The sequence below is a fragment of the Dendrobates tinctorius genome, unplaced genomic scaffold (genome assembly GCF_039654945.1).
Source record: "Dendrobates tinctorius isolate UK_male_01 unplaced genomic scaffold, ASM3965494v1 ptg000029l, whole genome shotgun sequence".
Classification (NCBI taxonomy): Eukaryota; Metazoa; Chordata; class Amphibia; order Anura; family Dendrobatidae; genus Dendrobates; species Dendrobates tinctorius.
The window spans coordinates 3,246,738-3,269,708 of record NW_027361697.1 but is presented as its reverse complement, the minus strand read 5'-3'; the positions used below and the strand labels follow the sequence as shown (position 1 = coordinate 3,269,708).

Here is a 22,971-nt window from a genome sequence, read left to right as displayed (position 1 = left end):
ATCAGACTAAGCAGTTTCAGATCGTCAGTAAAACAATAGAGTAATGTAAATGTAGATCAGATGTAGTTGCAGAATAAATTATGCAATATTCCTTAAGTTCAATGAAGTAATAAAAAACGTCTTCTCCATGTGTTCTGTTCATTTCATCCATTATAATATCATTATCATCATCTGCCTGTAACGACTCTCGGCACGTCTCCGATACTCTGACCATAAAACATTTCTGACAATGAAATTCTGGCATGGAACCAGATCAGTTTTAACACTTATCCTGTAAATAATGAAAACATAAAATAAAATTTAAGACTAAGCCACAACAAATGGGCAAATATGCAAAATGAGATTGTAAATGTTCGCTAATTGCATTTATCTCAATAGCAACAAAACACTGACAGCCAAAATAAAATAAAAAGAGTAAAAAATTAAAGTCATAGTAATCGAGACATGACACTGAGAATACAATAAACAATTAAACCCGGATGGTAAAACAAAATAAAGTTAAATAAATTGAAATTATAGTAATTAATGTGCACCTGTCACTAACGGAGTTGCCCCATTGCAGTCCTGATTGTCTTTGTCAGTCAGTAGTTCTTTATTCCTGGTGGTGGTGCTAATAGAAACATCGGTCAACACAAACACCACTGAGCCAGAATGATTGAAACTTCAAAAGTGCAACTCGTTATTTTGGTTTACTGTCTAATCAAAGGGACAGCAGACAAATCAAGGGATTGGCTTTGCAGCCAATAAGCTTTATATGCAGCCTATTTAAATCCCATGTGTTCTGAGCTACCTTTTGTATAATTTTTGCATACTTCCCTGTGCACTTCAGAATTTCTACTCTGTGTTCTTACCCCAACTGCCCTCACTGGTTTGACAGCCTGGATTCTGACCCTACTAACCCTAACTGTGGATATGGATTACATTTTGCCCTTGTCGTTGAATCTCTGGTCCTGATTTTGCTTGCTTGTTTTTTCTTCCCTCAATCTCGCTCCACCAGCCAGCAACTGTTCCAGAGATGCAACTTAAGGGACCCTGTCCTTATATAAAGATTTAAGTTTAGAAACCGGCAAAGCCCTAAACCTTGATACACGTTGAATACCTTAGTGTTATGTCTGGCCATGGAAGACCTCTTTTGGGGTTGGTGGTTGTTGTAACAATTCATCAAGTCAAAGAATAAAGCTGGCTTTCGGAAGCTGTTTGCTCGCTACACTACCGGGTATATCACTGTAGCGAGTGGCGGCTGTAGAGAGAAATATGAGAAAAGAATGTATCAGCCCAGACTGTTTGAATGCCCATATTGATTCTGTGTGCACATGGTTGACTCGGACAGTGTTAGTGCATGTGTGCAGATACGTGGCTTGAGTCCAGGCATTGTTCGATTTGGGGAAGTGAGCACTGTCAATCAGAAGCGGGGGAAATCCTCAAAATTAAAATTGAGGTGGCATAATGGTTCATTGAGCCCAAGTCCCCCGTAACTGTACCACTAAAATGTACAGTGCTAGTACATCCCTGAATAGCCAGTGTGATATATGAATTATAGCAATATGAAATCCCTTAGTGTTGATCTGTCCCTGAGACAAACTGTATGCACTGTTAAATAGATCCCTGAAAAGATTGAAGTACATATTGTGAAAATCTGTCATAATGTCTATGTAAAGAATTAATCATGATATTAGAATGAGTATTTTATCAATACAGCTTAAAATGTACAGACTGACAGCTGCAGTTTGTACTAAGCAGTGTAAGATCTCAGCAGGGAGGAGGAACTCTGAAGAGCTGTCAATCAGGTTATAAAGGCAGAGATTGCATTTAAACCTCCATAAAGTTTTATACAGCCATTCTAATATGGATTTTTAACAATAAGTGAACCGTCCTCATGAGTCATTAATTGTAAGAGGTCTTTATTATTAATGTAAAAATGAGGATGAATGAACTCATGGAGATCAACATCCAACACTGCGGAGACACCATCACATGTTTCTCAACGCAAGCAATGACTAGCCAGGTCTTTCCCCGGGAAGGAACAACCACGGGAAGGGCAGTCTCCAATGAAGGAAACCACCTATGCCAAAACATGGTATCCATCCACAGACAGCTGTTTCGGGGTATTGCCCCTCATCAGTGTGGAGTCGGAAACTGGCCAATAGGAGCAATGCCTAGTGGAAGACTGTGAAAAATGAGGATGAATGAACTCATGGAGATCAACATCCAACACTGTGGAGACACCATCACATGTTTCTCAACGCAGTGATTCTAGAGCAATGCCTCCATCCCTTATGGGAAATATGTAAAAATATGCAAAACACAAGCTGCGGAGACTCCATCACATGTTTCTCAACGTAAGCAATGACTAGCCAGGTCTTTCCCCGGGAAGGAACAACCACGGGAAGGGCAGTCTCCAATGAAGGAAACCACCTATGCCAAAACATGGTATCCATCCACAGACAGCTGTTTCGGGGTATTGTTCATTCATCCTCATTTTTCACAGTCTTCCACTAGGCATTGCTCCTACTGGCCAGTTTCCTACTCCACACTGATGAGGGGAAATACCCCAAAACAGCTGTCTGTGGATGGATACCATGTTTTGGCATAGGTGGTTTCCTTCATTGGAGACTGCCCTTCCCGTGGTTGTTCCTTCCCGGGGAAAGACCTGGCTAGTCACTAGTCATTGCTTGCGTTGAGAAACATGTGATGGTGTCTCCACGGCTTGTGTTTTGCATATTTTTACATATTTCCCATAAGGGATGGGGGCGTTGCTCTAGAATCACTGCGTTGAGAAACATGTGATGGTGTCTCCACAGTATTGGATGTTGATCTCCATGAGTTCATTCATCCTCATTTTTCACAGTCTTCCACTAGACATTGCTCCTACTGGCCAGTTTCCTACTCCACACTGATGAGGGGCAATATCCCGAAACAGCTGTCTGTGGATCGATACCATGTTTTGGCATAGGTGGTTTCCTTCATTGGAGACTGCCCTTCCCGTGGTTGTTCCTTCCCGGGGAAAGACCTGGCTAATCATTGCTTGCGTTGAGAAACATGTGATGGTGTCTCCGCGGCTTGTGTTTTGCATATTTTTACATATTTCCCTTAAGGGATGGGGGCATTGCTCTAGAATCACTGCATTGAGAAGCATGTGATGGTGTCTCCACAGTGTTGGATGTTGATCTCCATGAGTTCATTCATCCTCATCTTTCACAGTCTTCCACTGGGCATTGCTCCTACTGGCCAGTTTACTACTCCACACTGATGAGGGGCAATACCCCGAAACAGCTGTCTGTGGATGGATACCATGTTTTGGCATAGGTGGTTTCCTTCATTGGAGACGGCCCTTCCTGTGGTTGTTCCTTCCCGGGGAAAGACCTGGCTAATCATTGCTTGCGTTGAGAAACATGTGATGGTGTCTCCGCGGCTTGTGTTTTGCATATTTTTATTATTAATGTATACACTTTGTGTTCTGTCTTCTTACACATTCACAAGGTGTGTAATCGGACACACAGCATAAACCTCTTCTGTCTTCCAAAATAAGCAGACCCCTCTCTGTAGTCTAACTTGTTGTCAAAAGATGGCTGTGTAGAAACGAAATATATGTGGTAAATCTACAAGAATGCAAATAACAGGTATAAGTATTGAGCTTAGAATATCACATAACTATGACATTTACAATTAATAGTAAAGCACACAGCAAGATGGAGCTTGTACATGTGAACACATGACCTAGTAACAATCACCGTCTGATTTAACAACAGTTCTGTATAACACAAAATCACGGGAGCAGAGATTGTTCCCTTACCAGGTATACTTTGTCCAGAATAATGGAGTTCAAGTAAGGTAATTCAGGGAACAAGACACACACAAGTGTCTGGAAAACTTCTGTATCAAAAGGACCTTTAGACAGCATGCATAGGACTCTCCCGCATTGCAACTGACTGCTTTACAGAAAAACAACATTCAGTACAATTAAACATCAACAGATGGTGCTATTACCAAATTAGACATCACTAACAGAGTATTCCAGACTATTGAAATGACAACAGTAATTTAACCTCATCTTTTACCCTAATAGGCAGAACACTGTATTTTGAATTCTGGTGGTGACAGATCAGCTTTACACATCTGTTTATTTTTATTATAAAACTCAGCATTTTATTTCTAAACCTCTATGATAGTCCTGGAATATTATATTATTTTCTGTAAATTATTAAACAAAAGAAATAAAAAGCAAACGAGTACTTTGTGTCAGGAATCTTATAAAAATACTGAAGATGTAAATTAAAAAATAATGGTAAACTATTCAGTGTGTCATCTATACCCAGTGCAAAAATCAAACAAAAATCCAAATAAAAAATTTGGCATGAAATGCGTCTCTTTGTAAAGTTCTCTATAATGTATAGTTGTCTTAGACTATTTTTAATCAATTGTGATAAGTTCTTTTTTTTCATAAATCCACTTAATCAACAGGTGTGTAGGTCTTCTCTGGACTAATATCTCTCCTCTTGGCATCCTACAGGGAGGATTTACATAAAGTAGATGTAATGAACTATTGCCAGCAGAACGTGAGCCAGTGCCTGTGCTCGCAGGGTGCAAAGAGCCGGGACAACGCTTTGCTATGGCAGGTGCTGTTGCAGATGTGTCGGCAGAATGGGGTATGTGGAACACAATATTGCAAATCTGCCTTGCATTAGCAAAGAACAAATGTCACTTTGCAACATCCATGGAGTGCTGTTTCAATATACATTTATAGCACAGTCGATCATATATTATGTAAATATGGTTTTCCGTAATTAACATTATGCAGATTGCTTTTATGCATGTGGTTTTCAGCCAAGAGTCTGGGTTTGTAGTAATTAATTGCTTTGTTTGTATGATAGTGTTGAAGAGTCTGGGAGGATTTAACCAATCATTGTGCAGTTTTTAGTTAATATTTAAAGGATCTGGTGGCTCGCAGATTTCCAGCACCTGTCCTTGGGCATTCTACTTTAAAACTTTATAAACTTTATCTATTTAGGCTGGTGAATACATAGAAACTGTAAAAAGAAAGTCTGGTGTGTGTTGCTTCTATTGAGAATGATCTCTTCAATTTTTTTTTTATATTTATTGATATTTACGGGGTTATCTGGGCCAAAAGAAAAAAGAAAAGTTCCCCATGGGATTATAGCTGTAAAAAATAACAAATTAATTGATTCCCGGTACTCACCTGGATCCAGCGTAGGCCTCTATGTGATCTGCTCTGACACAGGAAGTGGAAATGTTGCAGCCTGTGATTGGGTGCAGCAGTCAGGTGACTTGAGCATCAGCAGATCACGTGACTGCTGCAAGCAATCATACGTCCTGCTGATGGTGGGATGGTGACGCTTCCTCTTCCTGTGTCACTGCTGACTACAAAGTGGCCTGTGATGGATCCTAGTGGGTGCTGGTGAGTATCAGTTAGTTTGGTATTTTGTATAGCTCCAAGCCCATAGAGAACTTTTCTATTTGCTCGGCCATCCCCTGTAAAGTATTGAATGATTTCCATCTTTTTATGTTTTTTTGCATTATTTATGCCATTCATTTAAGAGTGACATTTTTGCCCAGTTTGCTTCAGGTTCTACTATCTCTCTCTATAAAGACTTTAGACATATGGAAATATACTTAAAATTAATATTTGACTTTTAAACTGAATCATTTAGTTCCAAATTTCTGTGCTACCGTAATTTTTTTTTTTTTTTTTAAATAATTACATTTTTTGCATATAGGGCTCTAAATCACCAGCATAACAGTAAAGATAAAGCAGATCTGTCACCAGATGTCAAAATACAAACTACATAGACTATTAAGTAGATGACACTAGTGTATTTAATTTGAAACTCCATGTCAGAATGGCTGCACAGTCCTTTTTTAAAATTTTCCATCCTTAAACGGATAATCTCGTCTCCAAGATCCTATCCCATTATATAGTAGGTGTAATAATAATAATATCAAATACCTCCACTTAGAAATGTAGTATAGCTCTTCTGATTTGCTGTCACTTACCGCATGTGCAGGGCATTGCAGCAGCTTAGGTATCAATGTTTACGACCACTAGCAGCAGCTAAGGGTACGTGCACACGCTGCGGAATCCGCTGCGGATTAATCCGCACGGATTTTGCAAAAACCGCAGATAATCCGCAGGTCCAAAGACCTGCGGATTATCTGCGGTTTTGCCTGCGGTTTGGTCCTGCGGATTCACTATCTCTACAATGGTGGAGATAGGAACCCGCAGCGGTTTCCGCAGAAAGAATTGACATGCAATTCTTTCTGCGGATTCAAAACCGCAGCAAATCCGCACGGTTTTTTCCGCAGCGTCGGCACAGCGTTTTTTTTTTTTCCCATTCAAATGAATGGTACTGTACACCGCAGCTAAAACTGCTGCGTGTCCGCAGCGGCCAAAACCGCTGCGGAAACGCAGCGGAATCCGCAGCGTGTGCACACAGCCTAACAGTCACTATTTGAGTGGTCGTAACCATTGAACTATAGTACATTGCTAATTGGAGGTATTTGCTAATATTATTATTATTACACCTACTACATATTGGGATAGGATCTTGAAGATGGGAATACCCCTTTAAATCACCAGTCCCCTTCACTTATCAGTCGCTAACTTTATCTGTTCCCAGTGCAGCTCCTGTCGGTTTCCTGCAGTTTGCGATCTGCTAGATCGCTCCAGTGTTTGCCGAGCGAGCTGGAAGTCTATGAACGGGGCCAGACTGAGACTTTCTTGGACTTACTTTGAGAACTTGTGACCGTTACTTCTAACTTCTGGTCGGTCAGAAGTTGCGGTCACAAGATGGCGATGCGGGACTGGAGGAGCTGAAGACGGTGGCTGGTAAGTATAATATTTAGGGTCAGGGAGCTTAGTTTGGTAGCACCACTCCAGCACTGACATAAAAAAGAGTGGTGCGTTAAGTCAAAGTGATCATTGTATCAGATTTCACAATACACATTACAAAACACTGGAGTACTTACTTTGAAAATCCCTGGTTTCATGGCTGAATGGCTCAAATTATAATGAGCATTAGTCTAGCTACAGAACATGCTTATTATTTTAATGAATGGCAAGAAAAATTTCATAAAGATTTATACAGTCATTCTGAACTGGATTTTCCAAGTAAGTACACCAGCCTCATTAGCTCCAGCTAATCTATTTAATATTGTATGCAGCTTTTTATTATGACATCTGGAGACAATATTTATATGTAACATACTAATACACTTGTAGTAGGATATTTCCACCAATATCCATTTTCCAACATGTGTTCCGGGATCCGCTTTGGACCTTGTGTTGGGGATCTCCTGTGTCGGGCACATCATCAGAGCTGTGTCTAAAAGGGTTATCTAACTATACATTTCAATGGCTAAGCTAACCGCCTTCTCTGTTAATGCATAGGCTGTGACAGCCCAGCCAGCCACTACACGTTGATTATTAAGTTATATGTAATTAGAGTAGAAGCACATTATTTTTTGGGGGGGTGAACAACCCTTTATACTCTCCTTATATTGTCTACTTGTAATATCATTGATAAATTGTCTACAACTGAAGCCAACCAGTCTATTTTTGTCATTGAGGGTTTGCACCCAGGGGTATTATATGGCCGCAATAGACATTAGACCCAGCTGGCCATACCCAATGGATCCATGTCGGCAGCAACCTTTTCTGTATGAGAACAACTCAAGAGACTCTGAGCCTTGGTAGACATCAGAAGGACAGCTCTTGTTGGCTTTTATACCCTGATGTTTCCTCAATTCTAGTTGCTTATTCCTTCTATGAAAGACGTAGTTTGGCCAAGCTGGTTGCCTTGGCCCCAAATACATGTTCATGAAGGTACTTGAGAAAGATGCTAATGGCCGGACAAGCACCCAACAGCTCGTTAATATGGCTGGCATAAACTATTTGGTATCTTACAAGATTTTTCTGTGTGATAATTGTTTTAGTTTCGATAAACTGTAGATTAGGAAAAACTTCCCTACCGGAAGGAAACCAAAATGTTAGCTGCATTGTTAGAGAAGTACACAGTCATTGCCGCCAACTGGATAGAAATATCCTTGCTTATTTATAGTTACAGATTTATTTTATCTATGACATTGTTTTTTCACAAGATCGTTCTTTCTTTAGTGTATTACTGGGACTGACCTGGCTGATCTATTACTTCAAGACTGTAAGTTGGAGAGATACCGAAAAGAGCAAGAGCACAGCGAGCTCATCTCTCTGGGTGATGAACCACCTCTCATTCCTAATGGCGCACAAATGGATCTTCTAACCGGAGAGATTCCATCTAATGCTGAAACAACTGCGCAGGCCGTCGAAAAATTCACAAAGCTGCTCTACTTTGGTCGAAAAAAAGCAAGTTGTCCATCTTAAATTCACGACATCATACTCTTTATTTGCGTCTTAAAAGTCTCTTCTCATACTTTAACCTTTTTGAGGACCACAATTAACTTTATTAACCAATTTACTTCTGTTCTTGGCTGCATTTTAATTCATGAATCAAGCTTTCCTTCCCAGATAATGATCATGGAGATGACTCTACCTGAGATTGTTCATAGAATTATAGAATGTTAGAGTTGGAAGGGACCTCCAGGATCATCGTGTCCAACCCCTTGCTCAATGCAAGATTCACTAAACCATCTCAGACAGATGTCTGTCCAGCCTTTCGTATACGTTATACCTATTCCACATTGATGACCTTAAGTTGGGATATTGGTTAGTAAACGATGATCACTATGATCTGCTTTGTGGACAGAGGTTAGAATAACTTCTAAGACTTGAAGTCATCGTAAGGACTTGCTTAAAGCTTCCCATACACATAAGATAAAAGTTGTCCAAAATTGCTAATTTTGATCATTTTTCATAATCAATTATATTTTTTTGTCGCAAGCAGACTATTTGTTACCAAAAATTTCACAGGTTAGATTTTTGTTTTGCACGAACTACACAGCGTTTTTGCATGTTCGGGGATGAATATGATTGATCAATTTGCAGCTTTCACATACTGTCTACGTGATCTGCCACTTTAGACTTCCTTGGATTGCTGCTGGATTGATCCTATGGATGCTCCAACAGACAATTGATCAGCGCACTGGGTGATTACAGTATAAGCGTGTCGCCAGCTGATTTCACAATATACTTACTTTACTATTCTGTACTTTCCAGCGTTCCTGCTCCTACTTCCTCTATGATCTCTGAATTATCTCTGCTACTGAGAAGACTCCGATAATCTTCACATCTTGTTCTCTGCCTTCCAGTCTTCAATTGGAGTCATATCCAGATACATGCCTTTGATTGTTAACTCTTAATTTGCAGGACAGTTAACTGAATTTGACTTTTTGACATAAAAGGAGTTGTCCATACATGTTTTTCAACCAAGAACAACACCCTAAATAAAAAAAATTTTAATACACAACTTATCGATCCCTTGCTGCTCTTACTCCAATTCTTCCCAGGTCTTCTTTGTTCTCCATTCATGCTGTTCCAGTTGGATATGCTTGTGACCGCTTCAGCCAATGATGGGCCGCAGAGGTGTCAACAAGTTACCACCAGTAACATGTCTTTTTGTTATCCAGACCAAATAAGATATGTTAAGAACATTGGGGACCTAAGCAGCCTGGGAATAGGAGTCACTCCCAGTCACATGTCTATTTGTTATCTGGACCAAGTAAGATATGTGAAGAACATTGGGGACCTAAGCATCCTAGGAATGGGAGCAGTGATTGATTGGTAAAGTGACTATCTCTCATTCTTTCACTTTAGAGCGGGGTTGCACAACCTTTTTCAGTCCACGGGCCATATTGTCAGATGGAACCAACCACAAGGGTTTCAATATTGCCACAGTATTTACCGTTCAAGTCATTTATTGAATATTCAAAGTAAATGCCAAAAAATTCTAATAGATGTTGGTTCCATTTTAGAGCTCCCAAATATCAGCAAGGTAGAGGTACCTTTCTCATGGGTTTGAAGTCCAGAAAGAAAGAGACCATGCATTCAGCTAAAATGCCACATGCTGAAACATTGAAGTGTTTCACTTTTCCTATGAACTACAATGTATATTGCATAACTCATGAACTGCATCTTCTTTATCTCATCTACTCCTTTCTGGACTTCAGAAAGCAGGACTCACCCCTTCTGCCAAAATATGGCTGTTCCAGAAATAACCGAGCAGCACACCATTCATAATTACCCATCCTCAAGGCACTACGCACTAGTCTTGTCTATTACATGGAAAATACATGAGAAGGGTATTGCGGGCATTAGGTGGCATCCTGACCGCAGGTTATAAACCCCTGATTTACAGCATTGTGTTTCCCATTGGTTAATGCAATGTATTTATAAAACTCATTAAATTAAAGAGGTCGTCCACTACTTTAGCTTTGATGATTTACTGTATTCTTAGGATAGGTCATCAATGTCTGATCAGTCAAGGTCCAACACCCATCACCTCCATTGTTCTTGGTATTGGCAGCCGGAAATGCTCACTTGTGAAGTTGGCCATCTTCTGAGAGTGGTCGCGGCAAGGGACTACACATCCACCTACAATTCAAATCAATAGGAGGCGGATGTGCAATATAAGGCTGCGTCAACTATCGAAGATGACCAACTCTGCAAGTGAGCATTTCCGGCTGCCGACACTAAGAACACCTAATCGGTGGGGCTGTTGGACCCTGACCGATCAGACATTGATGACCTATCCTAAGGATGGGTCATCAATGCTAAAGTAGTGTACAACCTATTTAAAGCAGAAAGTCTAAATTTCATTGTGATGATGTACAGGGCCTAGAGTATGAAAAGTTTGTCGCCTCCCGAATACGTTTGGACCTAAATATGTATACCTGTATTATACATATGCTATATACTGTAATTCCGAACTCTCAAACTCTTTTTTTTTAATGCTAATCTTTGTCCTTGTCTTTTCCAACACTTACTAATTGCACATATCTATGAATCTTAAGAGTTAGAAATAAACCTACTTCGCCCACTCAACTTTTCTTTATACGGTTTTTTTTTTTGCCTTTTGCATTTTCTTTGCTAATATGTCACATTTTGCAAGGAAGCCGTTGATTGGGCCATGAAAAGTCAGCTTTGGGGGCACGCTTTGTTTCTCGCCAGCAAGATGGATTCAAGGACCTACAGCTGGGTAATGGCAAGGTAAATGCACTTTTGTCTGATCTGTTATCATCCTTATCTTCCTAACAGCCACAGACAGGAAAGTGTTATTATGAGTTGTAATTTAATAGCGGCAGAAGGGGAAGGGATTAGGCCGCCCTGCAGAGAGGATGGTAGGAAATTCTTGTAATTAGACAGGAGATGAAGCAGGGCTGTAAGACCGGCGATTACTTGTAAAGAATCTAGTTGGAGGAGGTCGCTCATTACTTGTAGGGAATGTAATTGATTGGGCCATGACTGTACGGAAAATTATTGAATAAACATAACAGTCCGGGTTGCGAATTGATCACACATTACTTGCGGATGGAATAATCCTCACAGCGTGCACTATCTCTCATCCCATTTCCTTCTCGGTAAGGTTACTAATTTAGTATCAATGATGGTTTTGTTGCTATTTTCAGGTTTACTAGCACTTTGGCTGTCAATGACCCATTACAAACCCTGTTTCAGCTAATGGCTGGTCGCATACCGCAAGCTGCATCCGTGAGTTTGATTTTTCTTCTTCTTAGTAATCACTATGCTGCAACGTACAGACTAAGGGTAGCCGATACGCCGCGGGTTGTAATGCCTGATATCCGGCAAGCTGGGAAAAAGTGGCCCGTGATATGGAGAAATAATAATATCTCTAAGTGCACAGTAACAGAAAAAAAATGTAATTTTCTCACATTAAAATTTTTTGCGGCGTAATCAAGATCTGTCCATTTTCACACCGGGTATAAGGATGGGTAGATGTTTCATCAACAGTTGTGCCGAATATCTTATCACTGTGGTAGAGATGAGCTGATCGATTCATGACAAATCGAAATAGTCATATGTTGCAAAAAAAAAAAAAAAAAAACAGATTCACCTTAATCAAAAATATTTCATGATTTGATTTGCACTAATCCAGCAAAATGGCCATCAGCATCAGACTGGGTTTGGAGAGGCCCACCAGTAACACTGATTCTTGGAGACGACTGTTCAGCTGCAGTACATGTAAAAATCTGACACCAGTGCACAAATTTACTTTTGCTTCTTTATGTAGTGTATTATTAACTTGTTTAATGAATGATTAGATTATACCATTTTCGGTAATAGTGTAATAGCACTACTCATCAGCACCACTTCACAGGGGCGGCCTACCGGAGGATTCTCCTGTTCTCCTGTGTACCAGTCCAAGACTGACTACCATGTTGATGAATTCTTTGTAGGACTGGGAAAGGCTTACAAAATTATAAAAGCTTATACTCTTTTTTTCCTGCTGCCACAGTGCCGCACCGGGACCTCCATTCGCTCCTTCCGGTCACTCTTTGGATCTTACAACACCAGGCATCATGTGGTCACGTGGTGCATGACGCACATCAATGATGTATATCACAGTCCATGTGGCTGCTTTGGGTAATCTTTTTCGAGCACAATGTAACCGCGAGATTCCTAGTGCCAGACAATTCAGAGAGGGGATGAAGAGTGGTGGAAGATTCAAAGAGTGGCTGACAGAGTGAGCAGAGGACGGAGCACCCGCCGGAAGAACATGTAAGGGCTTAGGACAGGTGAATATGAGGTTTAATAATTTTTTCCCGCTTCTGGCCTCAAATTTATTATTCTTTAGGGCTTGGAGAGACCACAGAAGTTTCAGACTGGCCCACAGGAAAACAGATGAATCTCTCAGTGGGCCCCTGTGTAGCAGTGGCGTAGTTAGGGTAGCATGGGGGCTCAGTGGTCAGCACTAACCTTGCAGCACTGGGGTAACAAATTACCAAGGTTATATAGAAGCAGAGGCAAAATTTGTGAACAAGGGTAGATAATGTTGAATAGTGGGTCCCCAGATTCAATGTCACTGGTGGGCCTTTGGCACCCTAGTGCAACACCAAACAACCAGACCTAATTTTCACAGTAGTTTCGATTCGGCAAAGTTTTATTCAGACCAAGTATAACTGAATTTGCCTGAAAAGCTGAAATTAATTTTAAGAACTTTGCTCATCTCTAATTGGGAGGGTAAGCACAACTGTAACCAGTTATACATGAAATCACACCCTCTGATTTTACAAGTATTGTTTGAATAGTGAAGGGAGTGCAGGTTCTTAAGGGGATTCATCAGGTTGAAAATGCCATCCTATCTGCATGTGGCATGTAATGGGGCAGGAGGAGCCGAGTGTATTGATATGTGGTTTTATGGGAAAATATTTATTATATCGTTATATTGATCTAAAACTGATATTTTAACCCCTTTCTGTCATGTGACGTACCATCCCGTCCATGTGCCCTGGGACTTAATTCCCAGGGACGAGATAGTACGTCACAGCGATCAGCGGCGCCCACGTGGTGAGCACCGCTGATCGCGGCAGGGTGTCAGCTGATTATCACAGCTGACACCCGGCACAATGTGTCAGGGGCGGTCACGGACTGCCCCCGACACGTTAACCCCTTGCACACCGCGATCAAACACGATCGCGGTGTACCGGGGGCTAAAGGGAAGCATCGGCAGGGAGGGGGCTCCCTCTGTGCTTCCCTGAGTCCCCCACAGCAGCACAATTTGCAGCGCTGCTGCGGGGGGTTCTTTCCCTGCAGGTCCCCGGATCCAAAATGGCGACGGGGACCTTCGGGGGCCTGCAGGGAGCTGGCTTCCTCAGTGCCTGCAAAGCGCAGGCAAGGAGGAAACCTGCACACTGCCTGTGACAGATTGCTGATCTGTCACAGTGATCTGTAATGTGACAGATCAGCGATCTGTCACAGGACAGTGATGTCCCACCTGGGACAATATAATAAAGTTAAAAAAAAAAGTGTAAAAATAATTTTTAAAAAACCGCTAAATAAATTAAAAAAATATATATATATTCCCTAATAAATTCATTTTTTGGTAATAAAAAAAAAACAATAAAAGTACACATATTTGGTATCGCCGCGTCCGTAACAACCCACCCTATAAAACTTTCCCATTAGTTAACCCCTTTATCGAACCCCTTAAAAAATAAAAATAAAAAACGAAGCAAAAAATAATGATTTATTATCATACCGCCGAACAAAAAGTGCAATAACGCGCGATCAAAAAGACACATATAAATATCCATGGTACCGCTGAAAACGTCATCTTGTCCCGCAAAATACGAGCCACCATACAGCGTCATCCGCAAAAAAATATAAAAGTTATAGCTCGCAGAATAAAGCGATGCAAAAATAATTATTTTTTATATAAAATTGTTTTCATTGCATAAAAGCGCCAAAACATAGAAAAAAGACCTAAATGAGGTATCGCTGTAGCTGTACTGACCCGAAGTATAAAAGGGCTTTATCAATTTTACCGCACGCAGAACGGTGTAAACGCACCCCCCAAAAGAAATTCATGAAACTCTGGTTTTTGTTCATTCTGCGTCCCAAAAATCGGAATAAAAAGCGATCAAAAGATGTCACGTGCCCGATCATGACACCAATAAAAGCATCAACTCGTCCCGCAAAAAATAAGACCTCACATGACTCGGTAGGTCAAAATATGGAAAAATTATAGCTCTCAAAATGTGGTGATGCAAAAACTATTTTTACAATAAAAAGCGTCTTTTAGCGTGCGACAGCTGCCAAACATAAAAACCGCCATAAATAGTAAATCAAACCCCCGTTATCACCCCCTTAGTTAGGGAAAAATAATAAAATAAAAAAAATGTATTTATTTCCATTTTCCCATTAGGGTTAGGGTTAGGGCTAGGTCTAGGGTTAGGGTTAGGGCTAGGGCTGAGATTAGGGTTAGGGGTGTGTTGGGGTTAGGGTTGGAGTTATAATTGGGGGGTTTCCACTGTTTGGGCACATCAGGTGCTCTCCAAATGCAACATGGCGTCTGATCTCAATTCCAGCCAATTCTGCGTTGAAAAAGTCAAATGGTGCTCCTTCCCTTCCAAGCTCTGCCATGCGCCCAAACAGTGTTTTACCCCCACATATAGGGTATAAGCCTACTCAGGACAAATTGCAAAACAACTTTTGGGGTCCAATTTCTCCTGTTACCCTTAGGAAAATAAAAAATTTGGGGCAAAAATATCATTTTTGTGGAAAAAAATGTTTTTTTATTTTCACGCCCGGGCGTTATAAACTTGTGTGAAGCACTTGGGGGTTCAAAGTGCTTACCACACATCTAGATAAGTTCCGTGGGGGTCTAGTTTCCAAAATGGGGTCACTTATGGTGGGTTTCCACTGTTTAGGTACATTCGGGGCTCTCCAAACGCACATGACACCCTCAGACCATTCCATCAAAGTCTGCATTCCAAAACGTCACTACTTCCCTTCCGAGCCCCGACACGTGCCCATACAGTAGTTTTCTCCCACATATGAGGTATCAGCGTACTCAGGACAAAATGGACAACTTTTGGGGTCCAATTTCTCCTGTTACCCTTGGGAAAATAAAAAAATTGGGGACTAAATGATCATGTTTGTGGAAAAAATACGATTTTTTTATTTTCATGCCCGGGCATTATAAACTTCTGTGAAGCTCTTGGGGGTTCAAAGTTCTCACCACACATCTAGATAAGTTCCTTAGGGGGTCTAGTTTCCAAAATGGTGTCACTTATGGTGGGTTTCCACTGTTTAGGTACATTCGGGGCTCTCCAAAGGCAACATGACACCCGCAGAGCATTCCATCAAAGTCTGCATTCCAAAACGTCACTACTTCCCTTCCGAGCCCCGACGTGTGCCCATACAGTAGTTTTTTCCCACATATGGGGTATCAGCGTACTCAGGACAAATTGGACAACAACTTTTGGGGTCCAATTTCTCCTGTTACCCTTGGGAAAATAAAAAAATTGGTGACTAAAAGATCATGTTTGTGGAAAAAATACGATTTTTTTATTCTCACGCCCAGGCGTTATAAACTTCTGTGAAGCACTGGGGGGTTCAAAGTTCTCACCACACATCTAGATAAGTTTCTTGGGGGGTCTAGTTTCCAAAATAGTGTCATTTCTGGGGGGTTTCCACTGTTTTGGTACATCAGGGGTTTTCCAGTCAGGACATGGTGTCCGATCTCAATAGCAGCCAAAAAAGTCAAATGGCGCTGCTTCCCTTCTGAGCTCTGCCATGCGCCCAAATAGTCATTTACACCCACATGTGGGGTATCAGCGTACTCAGGACAAATTGCACAATAACTATTAGGGTCCTGTTACCCTTGGGAAAATAAAAATTGGGGGTGAAAAGATCATTTTTGTGGAAAAAATATGATTTTTTAATTGTACCACTGTACGTTATAAACTTCTGTGAAGCCCTTGTTGGTTCAAAGTTCTCACCACATATCTAGATAAGTTCCTTGGGGGTTCTAATTTCCAAAATGGAGTCACTTGAGGGGGTTTCCACTGTTTAGGTACATCAGGGGCTCTACAAATGTGACATGGCGTCCGATCTGAATTCTAGCCAATTTTGCATTGAAAAAGTCAAACGGCGCTCCTTCCCTTCTGAGCTCTGCCATGCGCCGAAACAGTGGTTCCCCCCAACATATCAGGTATCAGCGTACTCAGGACAAACTGCACAATAACTTTTGCAGTCCAACTTCTCCTGTTATCCTTGGTAAAATAAAAAAAATTGAACCTGAAGTATTTTTTTTGTGAAAAAAAGTTAAATGTTTATTTTTTTTTTAAAAATATTCAAAAAATTCCTGTGAAGCACCTGAAGGGTTAATAAACTTCTTGAATGTGGTTTTGAGCACCTTGAGGGTGCAGTTTTTAGAATGGTGTCACTTTTGGGTATTTTCTATCATATAGACCCCTCAAAGTGGCTTCAAATGTGATGTGGTCGGTAAAAATAAAATGGTGTTGCAAAAATGAGAAATCGCTGGTCAACTTTTAACCCTTATAACTTCCTAAGAGAAAAAAATGTGGGTTCCAAAATTGTGATGATGTAAAGTAAACATGTGGGAAATGTTACTTATTAAGTTTTTTGTGTGCCGTATCTCTGTGATTTAAGGGCATAAAAATTCAAAGTTGGAAAATTGCGAAATTTTCAAAATTTTCACCAAATTTCCATTTTTTTCACAAATAAACGCAAGTTATATGAATTAAATTTTACCACTCGCATGAAGTACAATATGTCACGAGAAAACAATGTCAGAATCACCAGGATCCATGGAAGCGTTTCAGAGTTATTACCTCATAAAGGGACAGTGGTCAGAATTGTAAAAATTGGCCAGGTCGTGAACGTGCAAACCACCCTTGGGGGTTAAGGGTTGGATAGTGAATAGTCTTAGGCAGCGTACACACACGAAATGCAGTCAGTCATTGAGTGAGACTACCCAATGGACTCCTCAAAATTAGCAAAGTTTTTTTTTTAAAAAAATTGCAAGAAATATAGATTATTTCCCACAAAATGAATAATCAATATACTTAACTCTTTCTGCACAGTCCTTACAAAATTTGCAACCCATTATGATGAGACATATTTGAATGCATTTTCTTGCGAAAAAAGGGAAAAAGAACAATTTTTTCATAGTAAATAAACCTAAATGATTACTTTGAGAAATAATAGCATTTTTTTCCCACTTTTGACAAACGTCCTTGCCAGCATTTCCTTCTACATCTCCTTTTTTTTACATTATGGCAGATGAGCGCTAATTTCTGATCGTGACCTTAAAAAGTTATTGTATTGTTTGCAGCTAAGCATCATAAGCCGGGTCTGTTTTTTTTTTTCTTTGTCTTTTACGATCGTGACCTTCATAGACAATCGCGTTGAAGGGCTTAGCAGGGACAAATATTATAATATATTTGTAGGAATTTTTGTCTATAAGAAACTGTTCTGTTCTCATCCATAATCATGATTCTGTAAAATGTTAGCTATAGCTTTCTTACAAAAATAAAATTTTGAACATACATAAGAGTTCTGGCCTTAAATAGGGAGAAATTAAAGAACATGTGTGGGTTGGAGGCACCAAATTTTTTAAAACCCCAAGGTGTTCAAAATGTTCCTTAATTACAGTTACTTGGCAGGTTACGTGGATAACACAGTTGGTCCTTAAAATACTTTGGAGCACAGATGGTAAAGACTGTAGAAGTGAAGCCAAAAGGTTCCCATGGTCATTTGAAAAACAAATACTTTGCTAAAGTATCCTTAGAAAACAAAAAAGTTACTTCTTTAACTTGTTTTTATTGCAAACTAATAAGTAGTAGTGAGCATTCACCCTTGGAATGAAATATGGATCCATCGTCGCCCCAATATCATTCTTAAAGTTCACATTTGCTCCAAATATGGTTTGCAGTGTACCAATAACTACAATGGAAATGAAAGGTTATTTCATCCTAATTTAAGTTTTTCTCTTTGTCTGATGGAACAACCCTCGCCCATTTGACCTAGCAGAAAGAGGGGTGTCCCAATCGGAAGACATGAGGCCTCCATGTGCTACATTTCATCTTAATGTTTGCCATGTAATGCCACATTTCCCATGTAGTTTAGGTCTTTTTAGGCTTGGCTATATACTCTGAACATTCTGGCAGAAACCAATATTTATATAGGATGCCATAACTACCATTTATGTTTTCCACAATCTTTGACTATAATATCATATTTTATGTAAAACAGTTCGGTGGGGATAAAAAGTGGGGAGACTGGAGACCTCATTTGGCCGTGATGCTGTCCAACCCAATGTCAGATCCAGAGGTGAACCAACGGGCTATTATTGCCATGGGGGACAATCTAGGTAGGTTATGTTCTCAATTCCCTAACTTTTGAAGTGAAGTGTCTAATGAGCATGTGCAAAGATCATTGTGAAGGGAGGAGGAGGTCAGTTGTGACATCATCTGTTGTAGTTGGTGGATCCTATTTTATCAGGTTTGTATAGAGGTGTTACCTGTTATTGTAATCATGCTTCTGATTTTGGTGAAAACTGTTACTGAAAGGACAAGAAGTATGAGTATCAGGCCGGGGTCAGACTTGCGAGTACAATGCAAGAAACTTGCGCGAGTCTCTCGCATCAATACCCGGCACTGCTGCCGGCACTCGGGACCGGAGTGTGCGGCTGCATAGAAATACATGCAGCCACACACTCCTGTCCGAGTGCCGGTGGCAGTGCCGGGTATTGATGCGCGAGTTTCTCTCATCACACTCGCAAGTGTGACCCTGGCCTAAGGGTCTGTTTAGACGGTTCAACCAGCAGCACAATACTACTGCCAGCCGGTAAACTTTTCCCGATCTGTGGTTGTTTCAGTGCCTGTTTACACAATCAGACCAAAGCAAACTAAGAAATGTATACTAGATCATTTAATACGCATAGGCTGCCATAGTTCTCAGTAGCGTGAGTCCTTTTTACACCGGACGATGCACCGCCAAGAACGATGATCTGTTGTTATGCTGCATAAAAGATCATTTCACTCGACGAACGAGCGTTTTTCTCATTCATCGGCAGCCTGTTTACATAACAGACAATTGTGAAACGAGCGTTTTTTATCTTGCAGTGTAAATGCCACTTAAGTTAGTCCAAGTAGCCAATGAGAAAATATAAAGATTTTGTGATGCGAAAAAAAAACACACATTGACACATTGTTTTAAAAAAATACATGTAACACAAAAACCTGACTTAAACATTTAGTAAACTTCTGATAATTGCTTCCCTTTAAATCAATATCTGACCTGTTAAAGAACCTTGACACATGAGTTAGAAATATAAGCCTAATCAGAGTCATCCATCCACCGATGACCCATTTCAAAGTTCCAGATCCTAGTCAGTGCCGAGCACAGTACCTATTCTGAGTCCATGACTAGGCTGCAAGTGTGGGGCTCTGGAGACAGCATTTCTATGGATGTCTGTATTGAGCCAGTACTCACACCAAGAACTTCATCAGGTAGCTTCAGCTCGACTGCGGAGGCATGTAAGAACATTCCAGAAGAAGTTTATTCTCAGGCTGAATTCTTGTATTATACTCAATGGTGACAGCAATAACTGCAGTAGGTAAAAAGACAACTCTGAACCAGAGATGAACCTAGAAAGATGGCTGACAAACACTAACTGGGGACGAAGGATGGCTCTTCCATACATCAAAGCTGGGATATAGGGAGAGAAAGAGGACAGACCTCTAAAAGCCAACTTGAATATACAACAAAAACAATACTAATACAATACTGTATGATTCCCAAGTCATGGGACATGATGGTACCGGTTGGACACTTGAGATGCTTTTAATGCACCTGATGGAGAGGTCTTCATGAGGACATCCTGATGTTGTAGGATACTTTACAGGCTATGCTCCTCAGAGAAAAATTCTCCACCAGTGTGTGATTCTGCTGTGGTTGCTGTCCTTTATATCCACTAAAATAAAAGCCTATGTCATAGCTGTTTTAAATGTTCAGGGAGAACATAGAGTTCAGGAGAGTTATCAGAGAGTTTTAAGACAGTCTTTGAAAATTTACCTCTGAAGCTTTAAAAGACATTTCCTTATACAGGAACTAAAAATATGAAAAAGGACATCTTTTGAGATCCTGCTATTAGGAGATTTAGGATTTGTGAGCTTTTAAAGATGTCAGGGAAAACTCCCCTGTCCTGAATTTAGTGAGTAATATATGTAGTGAAAGATGGCAGAAGAGCTCCAGCTGCCTTTATAGTCCATACTATGCAGAAATAAGGGACATCCCTATGAATTTATTCCAGATCTAATGCAAAAAGAATCTTTGACTGACAATTAGGGAAAGTGCACTATATGTGACACAGATTTTTCTCCTGCAAAAAATAGAGTGATAAAGTGTTGGCAGGAAAAACACTGTAAAATATGTACATTTTTGCTGCTTTTTTACTTGCGTTGTTTCCCCCAATCATTAGTATGGGTGAGAAATGCTGAAAAAATGTTGAAAAAATTGACATGCTGCAGATTAGAAAAAAACGATTTTAAGGTGCAAATCTACAAGAAAAAAATAAGCTGTGTGTGCACGATATTTCAGAAATCTCATTTACCTTATTGGCACTGTAAAACGCTGCATTTTTTCCGCAGAAAAATATGTGCGGGGTGAAAAAAAAGCAACAAAAACGCAACATGTGAACAAGTCCTTAAGAAATAATTGCCATATTTCCATACAAGTAACAATGTGAATAATTGCTCACTAGTAGATTGGCATACCACCAGGAGGGTGTTGGAGAGTAAAGCTGGCCATACACATTGGATGGCTGTCAGCCAAACAAGGCTTTGGCCAATCGCTGCACTAACAGCCAGGTGCCGGGAAAGGTCAGAGAGACCCAGCGCCTGCGCACTGCAGTACTTTGCTCTGCCCTCAACAGGGCAGAGAAGTATGCCTGCGCAGGAGCACAATGTCGGGGAGCCATGAAGCAACCAGGAGGGCGGTGTCGCAGGAAGATGGGAGGTGCTGGACCCGGACTTCTCTCTCACTGATCCTTATTTAGACCCAAAATTATATTTCAGAGCTGCATTCATAATTCTGCAGGCTCCAAATTTCCCATCATTCCTTTCTGGTACAATATCAGCATAAAGCTTGCTCTAGTCTAGTCAATTGCTTTTTGAGTAGTTTATTTCTCAAAATGCGCTGTACAATAATTGCCTCTTGCCATGATCCAGCGTGGATCTGACAGATTAAATGGATAAGTGAACTTTTTTCCCTTTGGCTAGGTGCCAAAGTGATTGCCCCCGGTGGCCATTAGAATTATTACACGTGGTGTCGTTCATTCTAAGTTGCCCCGGTGGTGGTGAATGGTAGTGCACTTTAGTTTTTTTGGTTTAATGTGCACGTAATTATAAATCAGGTGTGAAGCTCTATAAAAGAGAGCCAGGTGTGTTCAATCACTGTTGGTGATATTGTGTTCGTCATTTGGGAAGCAAGCCTGGGTGAGGAAGGAGCTGAACATTGTCACGTCACCATCAGACTCAGGGCCTGCTGCCCCAGCCTCGGCCACTAGGAGGCGCCGGACTGTCACATCACCGTCAAACTCAGGGCCTGCTGTCCCGACCTCGGCCACTAGGAGGCGCCGGACTGTCCCATCACCGTCTGACTCACGGCCTGCTGTTCATGCCTTGGTCACTGGGAGGCGCCGTGGTTCACCCCCGAGTGATGGCAGCAATGGAGATGAGGCTCCTGCGCAGGCATCTGCTGGACGCAGGCTCCGCTCCTCGGTCAGTCATGAAGGAGCTGGTGCATCACCATCCAGCCTGGTCCTGGGGGCGGTCCTGATGACATCATCAGTCCGGGAACCTGTGAGGGATGACCTGATCCCTCAAATACCTTGGGACTGGTCTTGCAAGCCGCCGGATATATTCTTGGTTCCCCTGCGTGCTACTTTGTGATTTACTATAGTTTACTCTGACCTCTGCCTGGATTTCTGACCATTCTATTGCCTGCCGATTCCGTACCTTTGCCTTTCTCCCGACTTCTGACGCTGACCTTGGCTTGAATTCCTGACCTCTCTTCTGCCTGCTGATTTTGTACTTTGGTTGCCCTCCTGGTTTATGAATTTGACCTTGGCCAGGATTTGACTCTGCTACTGTCTGCCATTTTTGTACCATTGCTGCCTGCCTGGTTTTGACTTTGATTTCTGGCCTACGTTTTTGGTCCTGTTTTTAACCCCTTTTCTGGCTACCGTCCTGCGCTGGTTTGCTGCTCCTATTCAGACAGCGCCTCCTGGGCTCTGCTATAAATCCAGATCCCTGTATAGGGGTAAAGGGTATCGGGGTTACTCGGGGCGCTGTCTTTCTGCAGCCCAGACTTGCAGACGGACGTCACAAACATGAGTCCTGCGCAGCCCAGCCAGAGGGGACGAGTGGCAGCTATGTGGTCTGCAAGAAGGGCTGGCATGGCGTGGTGGAGTCACAGTTTATGGTGTCAGCAGGAAGTGCTTGCATGGCTTGGTGGAGTGACGACTATGG

At 41.2% G+C, this 22,971-nt stretch overlaps 1 protein-coding gene across 6 annotated transcripts in view; it reads left to right on the top strand.

Moving 5' to 3' along the window:
* Positions 1-22,971, top strand: part of SEC16B (SEC16 homolog B, endoplasmic reticulum export factor) — a 236,747-nt gene that overhangs the window by 54,601 nt on the left and 159,175 nt on the right. For 4 of the 6 annotated variants that reach the window (XR_012231401.1, XM_073571295.1, XM_073571294.1 and 1 more), the window contains 5 exons: positions 4,511-4,646; positions 8,132-8,359; positions 11,061-11,158; positions 11,578-11,659; positions 18,692-18,809. Coding sequence is in view for 5 of the 6 variants with exons in the window: in XM_073571295.1 (XP_073427396.1) it covers positions 4,511-4,646; positions 8,132-8,359; positions 11,061-11,158; positions 11,578-11,659; positions 18,692-18,809 (662 nt within the window). In the remaining variant the exon portion in view is untranslated. Of the gene's footprint in view, positions 1-4,510; positions 4,647-8,131; positions 8,364-11,060; positions 11,159-11,577; positions 11,660-18,691; positions 18,810-22,971 lie in introns of all 6 variants that reach the window. The other 2 variants (XM_073571298.1, XM_073571296.1) reach the window with 1 other exon arrangement.